Source organism: Schizosaccharomyces octosporus, assembly GCF_000150505.1.
Source record: "Schizosaccharomyces octosporus yFS286 unplaced genomic scaffold supercont6.3, whole genome shotgun sequence".
NCBI lineage: Eukaryota > Fungi > Ascomycota > Schizosaccharomycetes > Schizosaccharomycetales > Schizosaccharomycetaceae > Schizosaccharomyces > Schizosaccharomyces octosporus.
The window spans coordinates 1,801,138-1,820,378 of NW_013185621.1; the positions used below are offsets into that span (position 1 = coordinate 1,801,138).

The window sequence follows — 19,241 nt, forward strand, 5'->3', positions numbered from 1 at the left end:
ACTGGAAACACATTCAACGATTGATTCTCTTATAAGTTCATATGTATAGCATATTCATGTTGAGTCAAGTACGATGTAAATATTGATTAACCTTCATTAGTTTGGACGTCATTTTTTCCCTTTTGATTCCGTACATGTTCAATATACTGACACAAGGTTTTTACGGAGGAGAATTTGTAATAATTATAGGCATCTTTATACTTCCACACTGTTTTTTCGGTTCCGTGCATCGTTGGATTATGCTGAATATCAGCATTTAAAGAAAAACCAAGATCAAGATACCATTGCAAATTGAGACGATTCGTTAGTAAAGAAGATTCAAAAGCGATAAAATCTTTTGCCGTCTCCCAAGGGTAAGAAGGTATATATTCGAATTTTATGCCCTCGTTTTGTAACCACTTTTGAAATTGACGGGTTTCCTCATGAATTGCGTAGTAAAAAATGAGAGGACGAATGATCTGAGGGGCTGAGGGGTCAATAACCATTGCTAACTCAGCTTGTTGTAGTTTCCTGGTAGGATTTCTGCAATACTGTAAGAATAAAATGTGTATAATCGCGTTGACAGAGTTGCAGCATCTTTGTAGGAGTGCTTTGGTTTCTTCATCATACTCCTCTTGTTGTTCCACATCCGACATGTCCTCGGAGCTGTTCCCACTTTCTTCTGCACTGGTATCAAGAGAAATTCGCAAAGAGAATTCCGAAGCGCAGGATAGATAAATAGTATCTCCAGTAAATACAACGCCTTGATTTTCACAAATTTGTGCTTCTTGTAACAGTGCATTCCAAACATCCATTTCTAGTAAAACTTGTTGAGCACTCTGTATTTTCACTAACAGTGGGTCTTCTTCTATTCCCCAATTCCAATCCCATTTTGAAGAAGAAATAACCTTTTCACTACTTGATATTAGATCAACACGCAACCTTGCTTTTTCATGCGCAAGTCCAGTCTCAAAGTTATAGCTTTGTTTTGCTTGATCCTTCCGGATCAATCCAAGACCTAAAGAAGTTCCACCAAGAGCACTGTATTGTATTGAAACATCATAATTACCCCTCTTGTTGCTCAATACAAGAGGCCACGATGAATCCCTAACATTAGACAAGCTCTGAAAGTATTCACGCTCAGAATCAACGACTTTTGATAGTCTCTCCTTGGCATCAGAAAGAAGATTCTTCGAAGAATTTAACGACTTTCTTTTCCAACAAGTTGCCAGAATATTATCGGACTCTTTTATTTCAGGAGGATGGCAGCGCTCCAGTCCAAGTGATCCAGGAGGGACAGTGGACTTTAGGAAAGGAGAAATTGTATCTGAACTAAACTGTTTATACTTTGAGAGAAGTAAAGAAGTCATATCAAGTGCTAACGAACATTCGTTTTGAGCAATTCTATGCCAAAGGGTTAGTATGGGGAATCGAAGATAGAAAAAAACTAAGGATGCTTACAAAATGTGATCTATGAGTTCTCTTTTATAATCATGAATATTCGTAGACCCCGAGGAAACGTCATTGGCTTCTTGCTGGGTTGGAAGAATTGTAAAACCATAGTAAGGATCTTGTCTTCCGGGCAATGTTTTCGTAAAATCTTGCTCGTCCTCTAATTGCTTCTCTAATTCACTTTCATCTAAATCTCTAAAATTCCCCCTTTCCTGGACAATCTTTTGAAATATTTGAGGTAAGTCAATTTCACTAAGTAAGTGAAAGGGTCAATAAAAAGAACCATATGCAATCATAGAGACTTTACTTACGGTGCTAAATTTCTGGATTCTATTACTTCAGGATTTAAACTGACTGGCAAAGGTGTTGCATCCATTTTGCTATTCTCATCTTGTACGGGGGACTGATCCATAAATCACACCAAAAAAGTTTGTTTTAAAGTATTGTCGTTTCAAATTTAGCAATGAATATACCAAAAAACTGGAAGTAGTTTCCGCAAAGAATTCTGCTTCTACTTGGTTACTGCCAAACAATAGATATTCGACGTTTCATGAGAACCGTCGTTCGTTTCTGTTGTTCTCCAAAGACAAGAGTAGAAAAATAATGCTCCAGAAAATAAATATCCGTGCTATTAAGAAGAGAGAGAAGCTTACATAAACGACTTTGAATACTTTATAATTTCATCTTGTGTAATGCAGCTTACTACGATCAGTAATGCTTGTTAACATTTACATTTTCTTTTCTTAAAAAACACTTTCACTCGAAAATTGATATTACTCGCAGAAGTCATTCATTCCCATATGTTTGACGGTATTCTTTTCACATTGGCATTACCTCTGCAAACAATATGAATAAAATATTTCATTCGATAAATTTCACTTGTCGCTTTGGAAAATTTATTTGTACTCGAATTAGATTTCCATCTTAGCATTCGCACTTACATTTAGGAACATTTGAAACGCGTCGCGAGGAATAAAAAATGAAACGGTCAAGTAGCTTTGGTTCAAGAGATTTGAAAAGGATAAAAGATTCATTTGGGTCTGAGAAAAACTGTTTGCAAGATAAAGAATTGCTTCATGACAGTACTGAAACGAAAAAGCAAAATCTACAATTCACCACGAAGCAAGATTCAAAGAGATTCTTATTAAACGAGAACAGAGAAATTGATTCTACTATTAAAACTTGTCTACACATACCATTGCGTGGACCATTTCCAGCAGTAAAGGACATCAACGCAGAAAATGAGGGACTACGTGGATTTCATTCGGGTTCTTTTTTACGAACTTGCTTTCGAGTAGGTGAATTATTAAAGGTTTATCGCTCGCGTCCTTCTACCTCTCTAATTGTTGTCGAATTTTTTGGTAGTACACAAATATTTGGAACCAGATGAACATGCTAACACAAATATAAAGGTAAAGTTCGCTCGCATAAGTGTGTTGGAAACATTATTCAACTAGAATTGGAAGACGCTTTTCGAGGTAGTAAGTCTCCATGCATCTATGGTAAACTATTTTCAAAAGAATCGATCGCGTCCTTTTTATTGGAAAAAGGCTCTTTATTACGAGTTATAGGAAACGCTGCCTGCTCTGAGAAACTTCTTAAAATAATGCACGTAAGCAGTACGGATATGGATGAACTGATTGAAACCTACAGCATGACTTGTTACGAACGAACATAAAAACCAACCGTAGTTAAACAGAGAACATATGAAATTTTAACGAGTAAAAAAAGGAATCTATTTATCCCTATGTAATAAATTTAAATATGTAATCTACTGCTAAGAACCACAGTTAAGACCTAAATCCGCATGACAACTTTGTAAGCGGATAGCGGCCATTCAGTATGAAATACCTTAATATCGAACTTAGCTAAAGGGTACAACAAAACTCCGACCGTTCTATAGAGAATAATAATCAATCAGTTATTGAAATCGTGAGATGTCAATAAAAAAACCAGTAGAACTGTATAGCCCATTGATGAACTTTTCGCAGGACGTTTCTACATAGTGGATTTAGACACAGTAAACATAAAGACATTCTAGAATTGAAAGAAAACCATCCTGAAGGAGCAATCGGTAATCAAACTATCCTTGAGATATAAGTGAAGTACACAACATTATAGAAGAATAAAGAAGAATCAAGCGAAAGATTATTAGCTAATGTTACTGAAGTCAGCAGAACATAGTATGGAAATTTAAACATATTGAGCCAACCACTTGAAACCTTCTCCATATCCTTGACGAAGGACTACTGAGCACATAAAGACTTCAATGGGACGGATGCCAGGAACAGGTTTGGAAACTCCCTTACCAGTAGTCTGGTATAAGCCAAGAGCAGCCTTCAATTCATCCTCAGAAATAGCACCAGGAGCATCAATCTTGTTACCTAAAATTAAGAAAGGGACCTTCGCAAGCTCCTCCATAGCCAACAAAGCATCCAACTCTGCTTTAGATTCGGAAAGTCGCTCGAAATCGCAGCAATCTACAAGATACACAATGCCATTAACTTCAGGGAAGTAATCTCTCCAAAGGCGTCGAGCTATACAAAAAGTCAGTTTCATCAATTCAAAATGCAAGAAAAGGAGTAAATTCGAAAAAAAGACTTGATTCACAGTCGCTTTTTTCACAACAATGTATGGGGCCATCATAGGTGACCCTATACACTAGTTACGACTTTTGTGGTGAAACAAACCTGCTTTGATAATGATGATAAATACTTACCCTGTTGGTGACCGCCCAAGTCAAAGGTTGTGAAGCGAACCTTTCCAATAGCTAACTCTTCAGATGTAGGGTGCAAAGTTGGTTGCATAACAGCCAAACGGTCATTCTAATTCAAGAGTTAGTAACAAAATTTAATTTTCTGTGGCTTTGCTTTCCTACCTTTAGCATGTGGAGCAAGGTGGTTTTACCAGCATTATCCAGACCTAAGAACAGCATCTTGGCATGCTTATTTACAAGACCAAGAGCAGCTAAAGCATCGTAGAACCAATTAAGGATAAACATTGGAATATTTGTCTCGAAACTGTACAAACTTTTACAGATTTACAACAAGCGTTGGTGGTTGGCAAAGGACGACCTTAGTTGGAGGTTACATATTCTTCCGTAAACCAACTGTACATAATGTGATAAGCATTCTTTGTGAAAAGACAAGTTCTTTTTTTTTCTTTCTCATTGAAATTCTCAAATAATTAAGGTTATATAAATTATCCGGTGTCCAAGAGAAACACTTTTGAGATATTCAGCTTAAAACGGCTATAGGTTCATGTTTACACCCCTTCATTCAATTTGTCTTTGTAATAAAACTAAACTGGGATGTAAACTAGGAAACGATGACGGTTAACACTGGACGATTGACTTTTATGAAACTTACTTGTCCTTCCTTCGAAACACTCGTTCTCTCCCATAGTAAAAATCCTTTGCTTTGAAATACATACTTCAGCGAATTTATGACCATGCTGATTATATGTCCTACAGACGATCGCCTCTTCGTCGTTTGTCTGTGGCTTGCTTGTGCTAACAGATTTCTTGATACATTCAAACGTATCAAGATCATTGAACAGAAAATGAAACCTTACAGCTAATTTTTACGCTAGTCTACTAGTTGGGCTACATACCGAAAACGCTAGGTAGAGTTTTTTAAGGAACGAAGTCTTTTCAGCATTGCGCCATGAATAATTCCGGTATTAGCTTCATTTTTCTATTCTGATTCTGGTTTAACAACTACATTTACGTTCAGATGATCTTTACTCCTAAATATCTTGAAGCTAATAAATTATCGACTTTACACTGACGACGAAAGATACTCATCTTTGGGAATGTCAAAGTTGATTGAGCAAATTTAGAAGAAAAGGAAGTGACAGGAACTTTATTGACTGTAACGTCAGGATAAAACCAAAGGCTCTATTTACATGACTTTTATGGTAGAAGCTATGTTTGACTACAAACGTACTGAGAACAGGTTAGTTTAGTGTTTCATGTTGAATAGCAATTGCTCTTTTTGGTAAGATAGTAACGTGATCCTGTTTTGCATGTGAACAATCTGAATTGTTTGCATAAGCTTCATAGCTTGTAAACGCTTGGTTCGTTGGAACAAATGACTAAGAACTGTAAAGAAAGTGTATGGCTATTCTTATTGAAATTAGTTATGGTATTCAGGTATGCTTGTTATTTGTTACATTTGACAAACAAGAGAATGCTCCCTGAAAACAATCGCATATTCGTCAAGTTTTATTCTGTTTTTATTTTCTTTATTATATGTTATCTATACCAAAATTATGCTCTAAAAACTTGAACTGAATATTCATCTTATCCGTACCATCCACGCACTCAACGTCCCTTCAGCGTCTATCTTTGTATCTCCTTCGAAACGCTTAATCCAGGGCATAATTTTAACAAGGAGAATAATTTGTGAATATATAATTTCCTTCTTTAGTTAAAGATTAACGAGGGACATTATTTACAACATTTCTATCAAAATTCCATCTGATCTATTACTGTACTAAAGTAGTAAGAGTCTTCTTTCAATTTAAACTTCCCCTACCTTTCCTTTTCTTAATTCTTTTCTTTGACCAGGAAAAATGCTGTTATTCGGTGACTCTAAACCAGTTACAGCGGTAACTACATATATCGACAAAATGACTGTTGGAACCCGCGATGAAAATGACCTTTCTGGAATTGTCGAACTGACAGAGGTGGTTGGGCTCACCTCTTCTGGACCGAGGGAAGCGGCACGTACAATTCGAAAAAAGTTAAAGTATGGTGAACGTAATGTACAAATTCGCGCTTTGCTTGTTCTTCAAGCATTAATAGAAAACGCAGGATCACGGTTTGTGGAAAATTTTTCGGATGAAAAATTAGAGGAACGTATATTTTTATGTGCAACAAGCCCTGCTTATCCAAAGGAAGTACGAATCCGAGCTTACTCCTTAATCAAATTATGGCAGTCAGAATACTCAAATGTTCGCGGAATGGAAAGTTTGAGCGGCCTGGCTAAGAAACTTCCTTCAAGGATGCCTCCAATGAGTAGTCGTCAGCAACAACCAATTAATATGAAACGTGTCGCACCTATGCTTGAGCGCTTAATCATCTCATCTAATATGGCGGCTACCAACTTAACAAACACACTTGCTCAAATAAATCCTCAACGTGAAGATCCAGCTCATAACAAACAAATTATGATGTACTACGTTGACTGTAAACGTTGCCATCGACCCTTGTTGAGATATATCGAAGCTATTCAAGATGAGATGTGGCTTGCAAATTTATTGAAAACGAATGATGAAGTAGTTAAAGCCATGGATTCGTATAAAGAAAAACTAAACCATAATGAGCATCATGATGATGGCTTCGAAAGTGATTCTGACTCCCATCCTTTAGATGACAGCGCTTCCTATCTGTCCGATTCTGATGCTTCTGATTCAGTTTCTCAAACAGAGGAAGATTTGGACGCCAACAATCCTTTTAGTGATTTGAATCGCACAGACTAATGACTTGTATATATCTTAAATTTACGCGTATAGTCTCTCTCTTTTTCTGTTGTCCAGGTATAAGTCCTTCTTTTAGTTATTTTTGATCACTCTCAATCGCTCTTCTAAATGTAACGCTATACTATTCACTCAGCAATTACACGATTATTAACGTACGGAGTATATCTTGATTTTTATATATTGCTGCTCGTTTTGGTTATGACTAAAATACGACGATTATTCCGTTGTATATCTGTTTTATGAATAAATGAATCATGTTTTTTTAGTCTTCGTTGTATGATTTAGGAAAAATTACTTTCAGTTCACTACTTGTAGTTTTTTATTTTATTTCTATTTCTATTTTGATTTGTATATTTTTTTTTTCATAAGCGCACACTCTATTTCTATTTACCTCTTTCATTATGTGTAAATCATTACCATTTGAGAGCGAGTTCTGGGAAAATCCATACAAACGCAATTCCATCAATTCAACGCATATAGCGATTTATTTTTAAATAAAATAAAAAAGATAAATAATTTATATAAATTGAGAATATTCATTCATCGTATTTCTTCCTGGTCTATCGAGCATCCATGTTTCATGCTATGGGAAATATGTAAACAAACCTTCCCATCCTAACCACATACCAAATACTATCGACGTTCAAGCTAATTCCAAGCAGAAGCTGAATAGTTTAAGAACTAAGAAATAAAATGAATTGCTCAGCGGATTTCAATCATAGGATTTTCTCTTCTGAGTTGCAAGATGAACCTGCATTTGGGAAATTGTATGAGCAAGCAAACAAGGGCCAAGCACAAGGACTTACTGCCTTTGATGTATTGTCTGAAAATAAAATAATTAAACCAGAGAAAACTCATAATACGAAAAGGAAGCGTTCCGAAAAAGAACCAAAGAGACTGTGTCCAATACAACCAAGGAAACATGTTAAACAAAGCAATGAAACACCTGAAAAGTTAGAGAATTTCTTAAAGAGAAAAAACACTCATACTCCCATCAATCCTAAAACTGTTTACCCATCGGCGCCAATGTATATAGAAGATATAATCATCAGAGAGACCGAAAAGTCAAATATGCAGACGCCTGTTACCAGCCTTCCAGGAACTCAATCACTGAATTCATATCATGGACATGAATCTTTTGGAAACAGTCTCCATTTTCATCTTACACCCTTTTCATTAGGAGACAGTCCTTCCAGCCAAAAATCTGAAAAAGGATGCACAAATAGTGGGAATAATCTAAGTTATATAAAAAACGTTAAAGAAGATGCACCCAGTAAAGCACCCTGTCCCACATATACAAAACCAAACAAAATTAACTCAGCGTTACCTAGAGAGAAGGTGGTAGTTATTTATGTAAGAGCTTTAAATCAACAACAAAAAACTAACTTGGTACTTAGGATGACGATGAAGTGAGAGACTACTTATACGTGTTTGGCTCCCGATCTCAGCACAAAAAGCAAGATTACTCGACTGTAGTCAAAAGAAAGACTTTCCAAAGCAATAACTTTTCCAACTTTACTCTATTAAAAAACTTGGTGGACCCACAGTACAACCCTAAAACAGCGGAAGAACGGTCACTGTGCATTCAACTTTTGGAAGAAGTACTCAATACTTAAGGTAAAAAACAAACGTAAGCAAAAATAACTGAGTTTTCTTTCAACAAATTAGATTTCTTTTGGTCATCAGGAAGCATCGTCTTGTTTAGAACCCTGTCCGAGAATTTCATCCACTTGGTTTCGTAATTTGGGATAAGCTGAAGTTATTTCTTCAGCTAGAGTCTGTTGAAACTCTTCCATTACTTTAAATTTTCCGTGCACATACTGATTATCCTTTTGCACTAACTCACTGAATTGTCGCGCATATACGTCGGGATTCCGACCTTGTTCAACATAATCAAGCACATCCTGAGAAATCGGTTCGTTTGTCTTACTAGCAATCTTAGGAAGTGTCCTAAGATGATTCACCAAAGTGCTAATATTTTCGGGAATAGTATCTGGAGGAGTTGTATCTTCCAAATTGTAAATCACCAAAGCCAAATCATATAATGATTGAGTTGTATCTTCCAATTTGTTAGCTAATTCGTCTGATGCCATTGTTTGCTGTAATAATAAGCTAACTGTCGAAAAACAAGCTTATATAAAGTTCTTTTGGTAAAAGGCTCGTAATTATGAAACAGAATAATAGAATCTACAAACTTCCAATCGAAACCTGTATATTTTGAATGCGGAGTTGCCAAGTTCTCTGTTTATGCTGGTAAATTACTTCTGCGCAAGCGCTTGGAAATTAGACCTTTTCTTGTTGTAGCGGGTGCGTGTTAGTCAGTGGAGAAAAGCAAAATAAAGAAGCAAAGACAGAAAGACAAACGAAAGCCGATTTCTTCTATTTATTTCATACCAACTTAATATACTTTTAATTAAAACATTCTAGAGTGAACATGAAAATACGATGGATACTGAGATAGAATTAAAAGAAATAACGGTAGATAGTCATATTTGACATTAATGGTTAACTAAGAAAAAGCAGTAATTTGTGAACCCCCAAAATGAGATAATATAGATCATTAACAGAATACACTTCACTTCAGGAAAGGTAGCTTGAACGCTCCGAGTAAGCAGTTCAGCTCTCTGGCTGCAGACAATACTAATGAGTTCTCAGTATACATGAATAATGGAACTTGTTTCTATGGACCATAACATAAGATTTTATGTATTAGAATTTTGAATAGTCGTAGTTGAAGAGTTGGAGTCAGTTGCTTCTGGAGTATGACTAGGTATCGCGACACCAGTATCGGTTGCAAGAGAACCTGGTTCAACTTGCGCTCCCGACGCTTGAGGAGCTTGCTTTCCAACATCTCGTCTAGAGGATCGAACATCTTTGTGAATTACACGACACCAACGGCTATGTCCTGGCCATGCTAGCTGCTGGCACTCCTTGCTGCAATACTTTGTACGACGACAGCGCCTGCACTTGGCAAATTGCCGGCTATGCTCTTCCCATTTAGTGCATTGTAAACTTGCGCAACGACGAATTCCACCTCGACTTTCATCCTTTCGACAGTAATTGTTCATTATAGCTCTAGCCCAGTACTGAATTTGAGGAGGATAGAACTTTAAGGTAAACTGTTCAACAAGCTGGAAAGTATTCCACACTTTGTTTCCACTGCGCAAGGGAGACATACGTAAACTAGGTACATCTTTGGAAGCTTCAAAATCAGAGCGTAAATGGAAGTAATTTTTACTTGTGTATGCCAGGATTTGTAACCCGTAAAGTATATCTTCCTCCCTAGGCAGTTTATTTATTTTTTTGTCGAAATTATCAAAAAATGAAGCAATTCCTTGAAAATCCGCGGTATTTTCTAATCTTCTTGCTTCGAATAACACTAAGGGAGTAGGAATCGAAATTGCTCTTTGCGCACGGCGTCGTCGAATGATGGCCTGTTGCTGAGCTATCGACGTAGATAATTGATCTGATACACGAGATGATTCTTGTACTGAATTTAAAGGGTTTACAGGTAAAGGTGTGAAGAGATTTGAAGAATTAGAGGGTCCAGAAGAAGTAGTATCGGGATTCGAGCTTCCTCCAGCGACAGTTGGATGTTGGGGTAAGTTTGGGGAGGAAGGAGAAGAGGCGGGGTTAATATTTTCATTAGACAAGGACGTAGTTGAGGTAGAAGACGGTAATCTTGAAACGGTAAATGGTGATTGGACTTGAGAATCTCCAAATGCATCTTGGGGAAATACAGCAGAATGATCTTGAGAAGAACCAGTCTCCGTAAGTTCTCGTCCAGTAAGTTCTCGGTTTGCTGAGCGTGTTCGATTTTGAATTTCATTGTCTCTCACTTCAACAGCAATGTTTCTGCGCCCAGAAATGTTGTTCAGGTAAGGCGAAGACGACTCACTGCCCACATACAACGAATTTAAAGGAGAGTTGTTTTCAGTGATCGCATCCATGGAGTTTGAGTCTATCGGAGCTAATGAGTTGTTTGGAGGTGGAGTGGAAGCAGATGAGAAAGCAACTGGTGGTCGATTAGTGGAAGGAACCACAGATTCAAGGGCAAAAAGAAAATCATCCAAGAGTGTAACAATGATGGGAACAATTCCTGCTTCAACAACGCGGATTCTAATAGCTTCAGAACCTCGGATGCCTACGTTGACGACACATTGCAATGCTAGCTGCCAAATCGTCATACGAGCGAACGTTTGTCCTCTTCCAGCTCGCAAAATATTCATTAAACGAACTAAGCCACCGTCTATGGTTAATATTTCTCTGATTTTGGGTGAAGTGGACGTTAAGTAAGCAAGATGACTCAATGAATTCATGAGGGCCATTTCGGAATCGCAATCAAGAGCACGTCGATCATACAAAACTGTGTTGATCGTAACAGATGCTCTATTGTTCCAAACGACACTGACATTAGATTCTCTCATTTTGCAGTTTATTAGTCAAAGGAAAGTAACGATAAGCAGTATAATAAATCAAAAAATAAATAGATGCGAAGAAAATAAGAAAGAAATTAGCGGAAAATAAACAATGGGGTAACGAGACGAAGTCAAAGAAGAAGCCAGAAACAAGATAAAAACGAATGCAATGGTTACAGACACGCAGGATAGGGAAATTTTAACAAAAACCTGCAAAATTCCAAAAAGCAAGGTTGTTTAAGTAAAGGGGCTTTTGAAGTATAGGGGAAGTACCAAACAAATAAGGGGAAGAGCAATTCAATATAATACAGATCTTTTATGTTTTCTTTTCTCTTAAACTTATATTTTTCGGAGTTAGTTTAATTCAAAAGACGTGTACGTTCCTCTAAGCAAGAGCAGTGATTTGCCAAATAAATTTTGGGTCAGTCGTATAGGCAGGTCTATGATAAAAAAAAAAAAGGAAACCGCGGTGAGGTTAAAAAAGCGCCTTAACCTTCACCAGAGATGTTTATCAGTTGTAAATTGAAAGAAAAAAAAACGACCGTCAAAGGATAATTAGATGGTACGATAGCCAACGTAAAAACAGCTACCTTTTGAACGGATAACCGAGAGATAATGCTGGAGAAAATGAGAATTCACAATATTCAAACCAGTTTAGTCTATATATTTCTCGATGACGATCAAAGTTCCTCTTATAAGTCTTTGGTTTCCGGAAGAATAAATAAGCAAGAAAACCCGGTTCTCGAGAACTCAAAATCTCTGTTTTTACCAAGGAATTGGAAATTTTTTTTAAAAAACTTCTGAGCAAGCATAAGGCAGCACGCTTCACGTACTTTGCATATAAATACAGAGGTCTCTGTGTTTTGGAGATTCCAATTCCTACCTTTTGTGTTCTAATGAAATTCTTTTCTTCAATAATTAAACGGAAATGAAGGTTGAACGATGTTTTCAATGTGTTTTTACTACTTCTTGTTTAAGACCTTCTTTGGCGGCAATATAGACAAAGGGCAAGTTACGTTTTCCCTACTAACAATGCTCCTGCCTCAGAAGATATTCGCTACCCAGGGGGAAGGGTGGTACCTTAATATTAAATGGCGTGGGGAACGACGAGAAATTTTCAAAGGATCTACAAATTCGCTTAGGAGCGTTGATCATAATATTATAGATACTAGCACAATATTATAACGTATATAATAATCAGGCGTACATATATGTACATATATTTATTTACGTTAAAACGAAAATGTATATTCACTTAATCTTATATATTTCCTTTATAATTTCATTTCTAATTTGGCAAAAAGAATGAGCGAATTTGCTGAGACATATTGTGAGCTTCAACTTTGGCGATTGCTTGAGTTAAACTGAGTCAGTAAAGAAACCATGAAAAGGAAACCGACAACAAAAAAAGAAAATAAAAAAAAATGACATGTTCAAGCAGTTTGAATAATTTGCTTCACAATAAGCACTGCGTGAAGATAAATGATAAAAAGACCATCGTTTAACAAATTTTCCTTTTTTATTTGGTCTGTCTTTATACATTTTTTCCCTTAAACGTAAGTAATAAATAATAAATACAGAATATCAACCATAAGTATAAAGAATTCTTTTATTAAGCCACATTTCAAGAATCATACTTATACACGAGACTGCTCAACGAAATCAAAGAAAGTAAACATTCAATTGACGGTTGCTTGCTTTTTTTCCATTTGTTCCTTCCACTGTCTTGATTTCTCCAACAACATGCGCATCTTGTCTCCTTGGTCCACAGAAGTATCTGGGAACAAGTAATCCAAGTATTCTTCAAAAAGTCCATTTTCCAATCTGCGACGTTTCGTAACCATCTGTGGTGTCTGTTTCTCGACACGTTCGCGGGTCTCTTCAGTTCCATGCATGCTTTCAAATTGCTTCCAAGCCTCCAACAAAACGACACGTTCTTCTTTTAATCCCTGTTGACGAAGACTTGTCATTGCAGCTTCAAATACCTTACGAGCACGTATAACCGCCGTAGGAGAAGCCGTATCATCATTCGGGGGATCTTCGTCATCGTCTTCCAGATGTGCAATTTCAAAGTTGGCAAAACTAATCCAAACTTTCACGTGTGGAGCAGTCTCTAATAAGCGCTGATATAGAGACCTCGCTCTTTCATATTCCATTTCTTCAAATTCAAAATCAATATAGGCTTTCCAAACCAATTCAGGTGTTTCTAAAACAGGCTGAGCAACAGCCAACTCAAACACAGCACGAGCACGATCAGTATCACCAAGTTTGTTTTCTAAATTAGCATAACCAAGCCAAGGCGCACAAGCTTCCGGATCATACACAATCCATTTTTCGTATAAAATACGACATCTATCAAATTGTTTAATACTGTCCTCATATTCAATGTAACTCCGAAAAAGCTTAGGCTTGGGGCACATACCTAGTGCCCGTCCCAAAGTCTTTCTAGCGGCATCAATGTTTTGTTGTCGTAATTCAAACATGGCATACATAATCCAAACTTTTGCAAACGTAAAACTTTTATGAGGGATTAATTTCAGACACTGCAGGTAAACATTTCGAGCCCTTTCCGCTTCACTAGCATCTATCTCCTCAAACAAAACGTAATTCAGCCATATGTATATATATCTAGACCATGCCCTTTTCTCCTTACTTTCGGGGACTTTTGCAATGGCTTGTTCATACATTTCGCGAATCCTCTCAAAATCTCCGGTCTTTTCCTCCAGTTTTATTAAATCAAGCCAAACGTCGTAGTCATAGGGATTCTCCTTCAGTTCATTTTCGTAAGCAAGTCGTCGTTTATCAAATACTATTGATTCAATTCCTGATTGCTCCCCGTACTGTTTTTCAAAATGGGTATATTCCTTATATAATTCAGCAGACTTCGACCTTGGCATGAAATCAATGGCATACTTAAAGATAGTACGAGCCCGCTCATACTCCTTTTGCCGGATTTCAAATTTAGCAAACGCAATGAAGAACTTCTCAGTTAAGAATTCATGTCCCAAAGCATCCATGGCGGCCATATAAACAGCCCGGACGTTCGCGACATTCCCACATTCTTCTTCAAATCGTGCCCAACGTAACCAGTTTACTACGTCGGGGTGGACAATAACAAAACGCTCAAAAATACCACGAGCACGTTCATTCTCATGGTATCTTCGCTCCAGTCGAATATAACTCATCCAGGCAACCTCATCTGGTTGCCACTTGAGCCAACGCTCAAAAATTTGACGACAACCAGTGATGTTTTCAAGCATTTCTTCCATATAAACATACTTATACCACAACTTGTCAACTCGAGGAAGGAATGTGATAGCTCTATCAAATAAGTTCCTAGCATGGTTTATATTACGAGTTTTCATTTCACACTCAATATACTTGAGCCATAGGGGAATGTACTTGGGATCAACATCAATAGCTCTTTCAAAGACAGATCGCGCCCGCGCATACTCTTTCTGTTCAAGTTCCCATTGCCCATAACGCATCCAATGACCCATCGCTAGTCTGTTACGTCGAATTGCATCTTCAAATCCCTTTCGTTTTCGGCCCTGAAATTCATGTAGCTCTTCTAAGTCTGCAATACTAACTTTTGGCGGAACAAAGGCAACATCCTGTCTTTCTACGGCTTCACGTAATAATTGCTCCGCCGAAATTTGGATGGGAGCAGGATTTTTGTTTTTTACCCTAGGAATTGCTGGATCCATTTTAAATCGTTATTATATCAGTTAAAACTTAATAAAAGCATATAAATAACCACTCCAAATTTAAAAAATCCGTAGTTTACTTGATTAAATGTTTGTGTTGCGTGAAGGGCAGGACGCGCTTCTATTAACAACACCCTATACAGACTTTTCCTTTACAAACAGCGTTATAATTTTCAGGCGTTTTAGCGATTTATAAACTGTTTTCTCTGTAGAGTATATAAAAAAATATTTATAATGTTTAAAAGGTAAGTTGTTTCACTTGTTTCATCACTTTTGCTATCCTTGAATTCGAATTTAACCCTGACATTAGATTTAATTCAAAAGAAGATTTCAAAGGGACCACACCTATTAAGTCCTCAATCCAACGAGGAATAAAGTCAAAACTTGTTGAGACATTTCCTAAACTCGAGCAAGTTATTGATGATTTGATTCCTAAAAAATCTCAACTGACTCAAATTAAATGGTTCGTCTTAATTCCAGATTTTGTTTGAAAGCAACTGCTAATATTTAATCATTAGTGAGGAAAGAATTTTCCTATACGCTTTAAATGGAGAAATAATTCTTTTCCAACATTTTGACGGACCTGTGATTCCTTCTCTTCGCCTAATTCACAAGTGTACGTTATTTGCTTTGCTTATTGTATATAGTATTAAAGTAACCTAACAATTACCTTTATAGGCCCTGATGCTTTCCCTCAAGTTCGCGTTGACCGCGGCGCTATCAAGTTTGTTTTATCCGGTGCCAACATCATGATTCCTGGCCTTACTTCAGCAGGTGGTAATCTTCCAGAAGACATTGGTAAAGATCAATATGTAGTAATTATGGCTGAGGGTAAAAGTGCCCCAGCTGCAATTGGTATCACGCAGATGACTGCTAAGGAAATGTAAGAGTTGAATGGATAATTTTGTACTATGTACATTTTATTAACAGTGTAACTAGGATTGAGACAAATAAGGGAATTGGCATTGAAAATGTTCATCATTTGGGTGACAACTTGGTAAGCTTACAACAATGATCCTTTATTTGTTTACTAATCATTATAGTGGAAAACCATCTTAGATTAAATGCACATCGTCATTTATGTGTTCAATTTTATAAGTCATGTTGATTGAGAATTCTACATTAAAAATAAGTCTATGGAGTGTTGTCTTCAAACAGGCACGAATGGAAAACCCCGAATTTTGCGTATAAACTTCGTTCTTGTTTAAAGTAGTGAATAAGTAGGGTACTTTTGAATGGTTTTATTTACGCGCTCGAATTCCGCATCAGTTTGTACAAGTTGCCGAAGAGCCACAAGAATTTTCGCAACCAGCTCTTTTCCAGATAGTAAATTTGTAATTTTTGTATCAGCGTAAACTTCGTCCAAGAACTCTTCCATCTTACTCCAACATCCACTTTGCATTAAAAGTTTACAGTAGCTTTCACTAGTTTCCAAAAACTCATCACTTAGATTTAGCAAACGTGCAGCTGAAATTCTATGTTCCAAATGATTTATCGTCATGACCCTTTCAAAGTCTTCATAGCCCTCTTCGTGTGTAAAATCCTCAACCATTTTGTGTAGAAATTTTCCTCTTCCCATTTCCATTAGTGTGTCATTTGTCTGTTGTTCATAAAACCGCAAGGGCCTGTCTTTGTTTTCTATTCCATTGGAATCCCAGTGCTTACTGCCAAATGCCCACCAGGGATCACTGACTCTTTGCCAAGAAAGCATGAGGCTAGAATACACAAATGTTTGTCCTGTAGATAAGCTGATGCTTGGAACGCCTTCGCGACTTATGTTAGCTGAAATGATATGGGGTACTATATGAGGTTCGTCACTTTTTAGTTGAGTCGCCGAATCTAAGGCAGGAGCTAAAGAACAAGAACCAAATAAAGCCTTTTTATTAGGGATATCCCAAGCGTGAGTCATTCCGTTAGAACAGATGCAAAAAAGGAAATTGTTGTTGCACTCTAAAAATACTGGTTTCGAATCCACCATAACCGGAGGAAGTAGTCTTGATCCCGTAAGAGAATAAACATGTAGAGATGCATCATCACAGGCGACTGCCCAAAAATGTAGGCTACCAGTAGACAGTAAAACTGGACGTGGCAGATAATCCATCCATTTTGTGTTTCCATTTTCTAAAACCACAATACGAGATGGATTTTTTTCATTGCTTCCATTTTTAACCTCCAAGGTATACCGACTAAGATTATCTATCGATGATACCACAACAGCTCTCAGGGAAGGAATTTTGAGTTCACCTGCAGGCATGGCTGTGATTCTGTCTATAGCATTCGGAAGAAAATCCTGAAATGCATTAACGCTAGCTGTGTTGCTTTCTTCTGTTTCAATCTGTTCTCCCGTAATAGGGTCTTCCGTTGGTTTTTGTTTAGGCCCGACTACTAGAATCGGTACACCACCCTTGGGTATAGAGTTTACAGGATGAGAAAGTTGCTGAGGAGGAAGATGAGGAGCACTGCTTTGTTGCAGTTGAGTCGATGGCAAACGTGATGTACTAGGTACTGCTTGTAATGTTGTCAATAATTGAGGAGCAACGCGTTTCTTTCCGTCTTTTGTAATTGTAATCTTTTGGGTGTTCTTTAATGGAGTCTCAGCTGTAGTTTTCTCGACATTAGGTGCTTTTTTAGGAGATGGGTTCGATACCTTGGGTACTGTTTCAACGTTGATTGACGGTGTATTATGATTATCAATTTCATTTTTCTTTAGAGGGGTTGACGAAATTTCTGAGGGTAAAGGAGCAGGCTCTTGATTGTTTATCTTGGATATAGATTTAGCATTTTCAGCTGATTCTTCGAGAGATAGTTGTTTTGAAGACTCTGGTAGAACTATTCCATGTCTACCGTGACCATACTTTGCCAAAGTCTTTGCAATCTCTTCATCACTGACCATTTGACCAAGTTCATGTTCCTCAAATGTACAAACGAGAAGTGTACCATCATAAGAACAAAGATACAGACTCAAACCATCAGGTGACCAACAAACATCTCCAATACTTTTTTGACATACATTTTGACAATTAAGCATTGGTCTCGACGTCGCACTAGTCCAAATACTTAAAGAACGATCTTGTCCACCACAAGCCAAAATGCAAACGAGCTTCTCATTATTGTCCTTAAACAACTTCGGATTAAAAGAGGTTACCTCGACAGGTCCTTCATGTCCTATCAAATTAATATCACTGGTCCAAGTTCCTCTTTCAATGATCGAAACACATCCTACGGGTCCGTTCATAGCATTAGAAGCAGCAATATGTTTTCCATCTGGAGACCATGAAGGTCTTCGAAAATATGTAGAGAGCGGAGAGTTATTGAACGGTTCGGATATAGTCTTTTCGAGTGCAAAATCACTTACACGCCAAACTTTGATTGTACGATCATCGCTTTCTGTAGCAAAGTACCTCCCAGCTGGATCGAAAGTTATTCCCTTCACGTGGCTTTGATGTGCTTCAATTCTTTTGAGACGCTCGAACGTGGTTCCATTCCAAACAATTATGGAACTGTCAAGGCCAACACTAACGAATAACTGACTATCGTAGCTCCAGCAAATGTCTTGAATATCTAATAACCCATTAGTGAAACCCCTTAACTTAAGTACATACCGTTGTCATGCCCTAAAAGACGACGATAGCTGCGCCAATTTTCAATATGAGTCTCATTGGAACCGAAAGTAGGACCGATACCAGGGATTACACTATACTTGTTAATTTAAATACGCAAGTTTAGCACATACTCTTCCTTGTGCCAGATAATTACTACACGATCGTCACTTCCTGAAGCAAGATATTGTCCATTAGGACTAAAACGAACAGAAGTTACAGTACCAGTATGCGTGCTCATACAGCAAAGCTGTTTATGAACTTCTAATCCCTCATTTCCGTCCGCTAAACGTATTGCTTCGGTTGACCATATCCGGACAGTGCCATCTAAAGACATTAGCGATTTGTATTCTAATTGTTTTATGTGAGCTTACCTAATCCACCAGTAGCAATCCTTGATCCATCTGGGTGTACATGAACAGAGAAAATGGATAATCTATGCCCGCGATCATCTATTCATATGTTAGCAATCTGTAATTCATTGAATAAAAATTTTTAAAAAACGTATTTAATGTTAAAGTATCTTACCGAAATGTCCTAACCATGGGATTTTATGAATTTTCATTGATCTTGAACCCTTGGAACGTGCAAGGAAAGGAAAC

The 19,241-nt window shown here is 37.4% G+C and overlaps 10 protein-coding genes across 10 annotated transcripts; 4 read left to right on the forward strand and 6 right to left on the reverse strand.

Annotated features, from left to right (window-relative positions):
- Positions 1–86: 86 nt before the first annotated feature.
- Positions 87–1,843, reverse strand: SOCG_01351 (mediator complex subunit Srb4; the record flags this gene model as incomplete). The annotated part of the gene is made up of 3 exons (XM_013164306.1): positions 87–1,383; positions 1,441–1,683; positions 1,743–1,843. The coding sequence occupies 3 exons, from the start codon at positions 1,841–1,843 to the stop codon at positions 87–89; spliced, it is 1,641 nt and encodes a 546-aa protein (XP_013019760.1).
- A 567-nt stretch (positions 1,844–2,410) lies between these two features.
- Positions 2,411–3,109, forward strand: SOCG_01352 (uncharacterized protein; the record flags this gene model as incomplete). The annotated part of the gene is made up of 2 exons (XM_013164307.1): positions 2,411–2,792; positions 2,844–3,109. 2 exons carry the CDS (start codon positions 2,411–2,413, stop codon positions 3,107–3,109), a joined length of 648 nt encoding a protein of 215 aa, XP_013019761.1.
- A 64-nt stretch (positions 3,110–3,173) lies between these two features.
- On the reverse strand, positions 3,174–4,559 carry SOCG_01353 (ADP-ribosylation factor Sar1). Its single transcript, XM_013164308.1, has 3 exons — positions 4,310–4,559; positions 4,151–4,256; positions 3,174–3,968 (listed from the first exon to the last, which is right to left on the reverse strand). The coding sequence occupies exons 1-3, from the start codon at positions 4,430–4,432 to the stop codon at positions 3,625–3,627; spliced, it is 573 nt and encodes a 190-aa protein (XP_013019762.1). The 5' UTR covers positions 4,433–4,559; the 3' UTR covers positions 3,174–3,624.
- A 1,214-nt stretch (positions 4,560–5,773) lies between these two features.
- On the forward strand, positions 5,774–7,221 carry SOCG_01354 (cortical component Lsb5). Its single transcript, XM_013164309.1, has one exon. The coding sequence runs from the start codon at positions 6,007–6,009 to the stop codon at positions 6,913–6,915; it is 909 nt and encodes a 302-aa protein (XP_013019763.1). The 5' UTR covers positions 5,774–6,006; the 3' UTR covers positions 6,916–7,221.
- A 387-nt stretch (positions 7,222–7,608) lies between these two features.
- Positions 7,609–8,531, forward strand: SOCG_01355 (Mde2 protein; the record flags this gene model as incomplete). The annotated part of the gene is made up of 2 exons (XM_013164310.1): positions 7,609–8,268; positions 8,313–8,531. 2 exons carry the CDS (start codon positions 7,609–7,611, stop codon positions 8,529–8,531), a joined length of 879 nt encoding a protein of 292 aa, XP_013019764.1.
- A 66-nt stretch (positions 8,532–8,597) lies between these two features.
- Positions 8,598–9,008, reverse strand: SOCG_01356 (mediator complex subunit Med10; the record flags this gene model as incomplete). Its single annotated transcript, XM_013164311.1, has 1 exon — positions 8,598–9,008. The coding sequence occupies one exon, from the start codon at positions 9,006–9,008 to the stop codon at positions 8,598–8,600; it is 411 nt and encodes a 136-aa protein (XP_013019765.1).
- A 388-nt stretch (positions 9,009–9,396) lies between these two features.
- On the reverse strand, positions 9,397–12,342 carry SOCG_01357 (zf-MYND type zinc finger protein). The gene has a single exon (XM_013164312.1). The coding sequence runs from the start codon at positions 11,340–11,342 to the stop codon at positions 9,618–9,620; it is 1,725 nt and encodes a 574-aa protein (XP_013019766.1). The 5' UTR covers positions 11,343–12,342; the 3' UTR covers positions 9,397–9,617.
- Positions 12,343–12,531: 189 nt separating this feature from the next.
- SOCG_01358 (complexed with Cdc5 protein Cwf4) lies at positions 12,532–15,194 on the reverse strand. Its single transcript, XM_013164313.1, has one exon. It carries the CDS (start codon positions 15,038–15,040, stop codon positions 13,013–13,015), a length of 2,028 nt encoding a protein of 675 aa, XP_013019767.1. The 5' UTR covers positions 15,041–15,194; the 3' UTR covers positions 12,532–13,012.
- Positions 15,154–16,363, forward strand: SOCG_01359 (RNA-binding protein Tma20). Its single transcript, XM_013164314.1, has 6 exons — positions 15,154–15,285; positions 15,351–15,503; positions 15,559–15,656; positions 15,719–15,923; positions 15,980–16,037; positions 16,084–16,363. The coding sequence occupies exons 1-6, from the start codon at positions 15,275–15,277 to the stop codon at positions 16,102–16,104; spliced, it is 546 nt and encodes a 181-aa protein (XP_013019768.1). The 5' UTR covers positions 15,154–15,274; the 3' UTR covers positions 16,105–16,363.
- On the reverse strand, positions 16,245–19,204 carry SOCG_01360 (hira protein; the record flags this gene model as incomplete). The annotated part of the gene is made up of 5 exons (XM_013164315.1): positions 16,245–18,601; positions 18,643–18,734; positions 18,774–18,966; positions 19,014–19,091; positions 19,168–19,204. The coding sequence occupies 5 exons, from the start codon at positions 19,202–19,204 to the stop codon at positions 16,245–16,247; spliced, it is 2,757 nt and encodes a 918-aa protein (XP_013019769.1).
- Between the last annotated feature and the right edge of the window lie 37 nt (positions 19,205–19,241).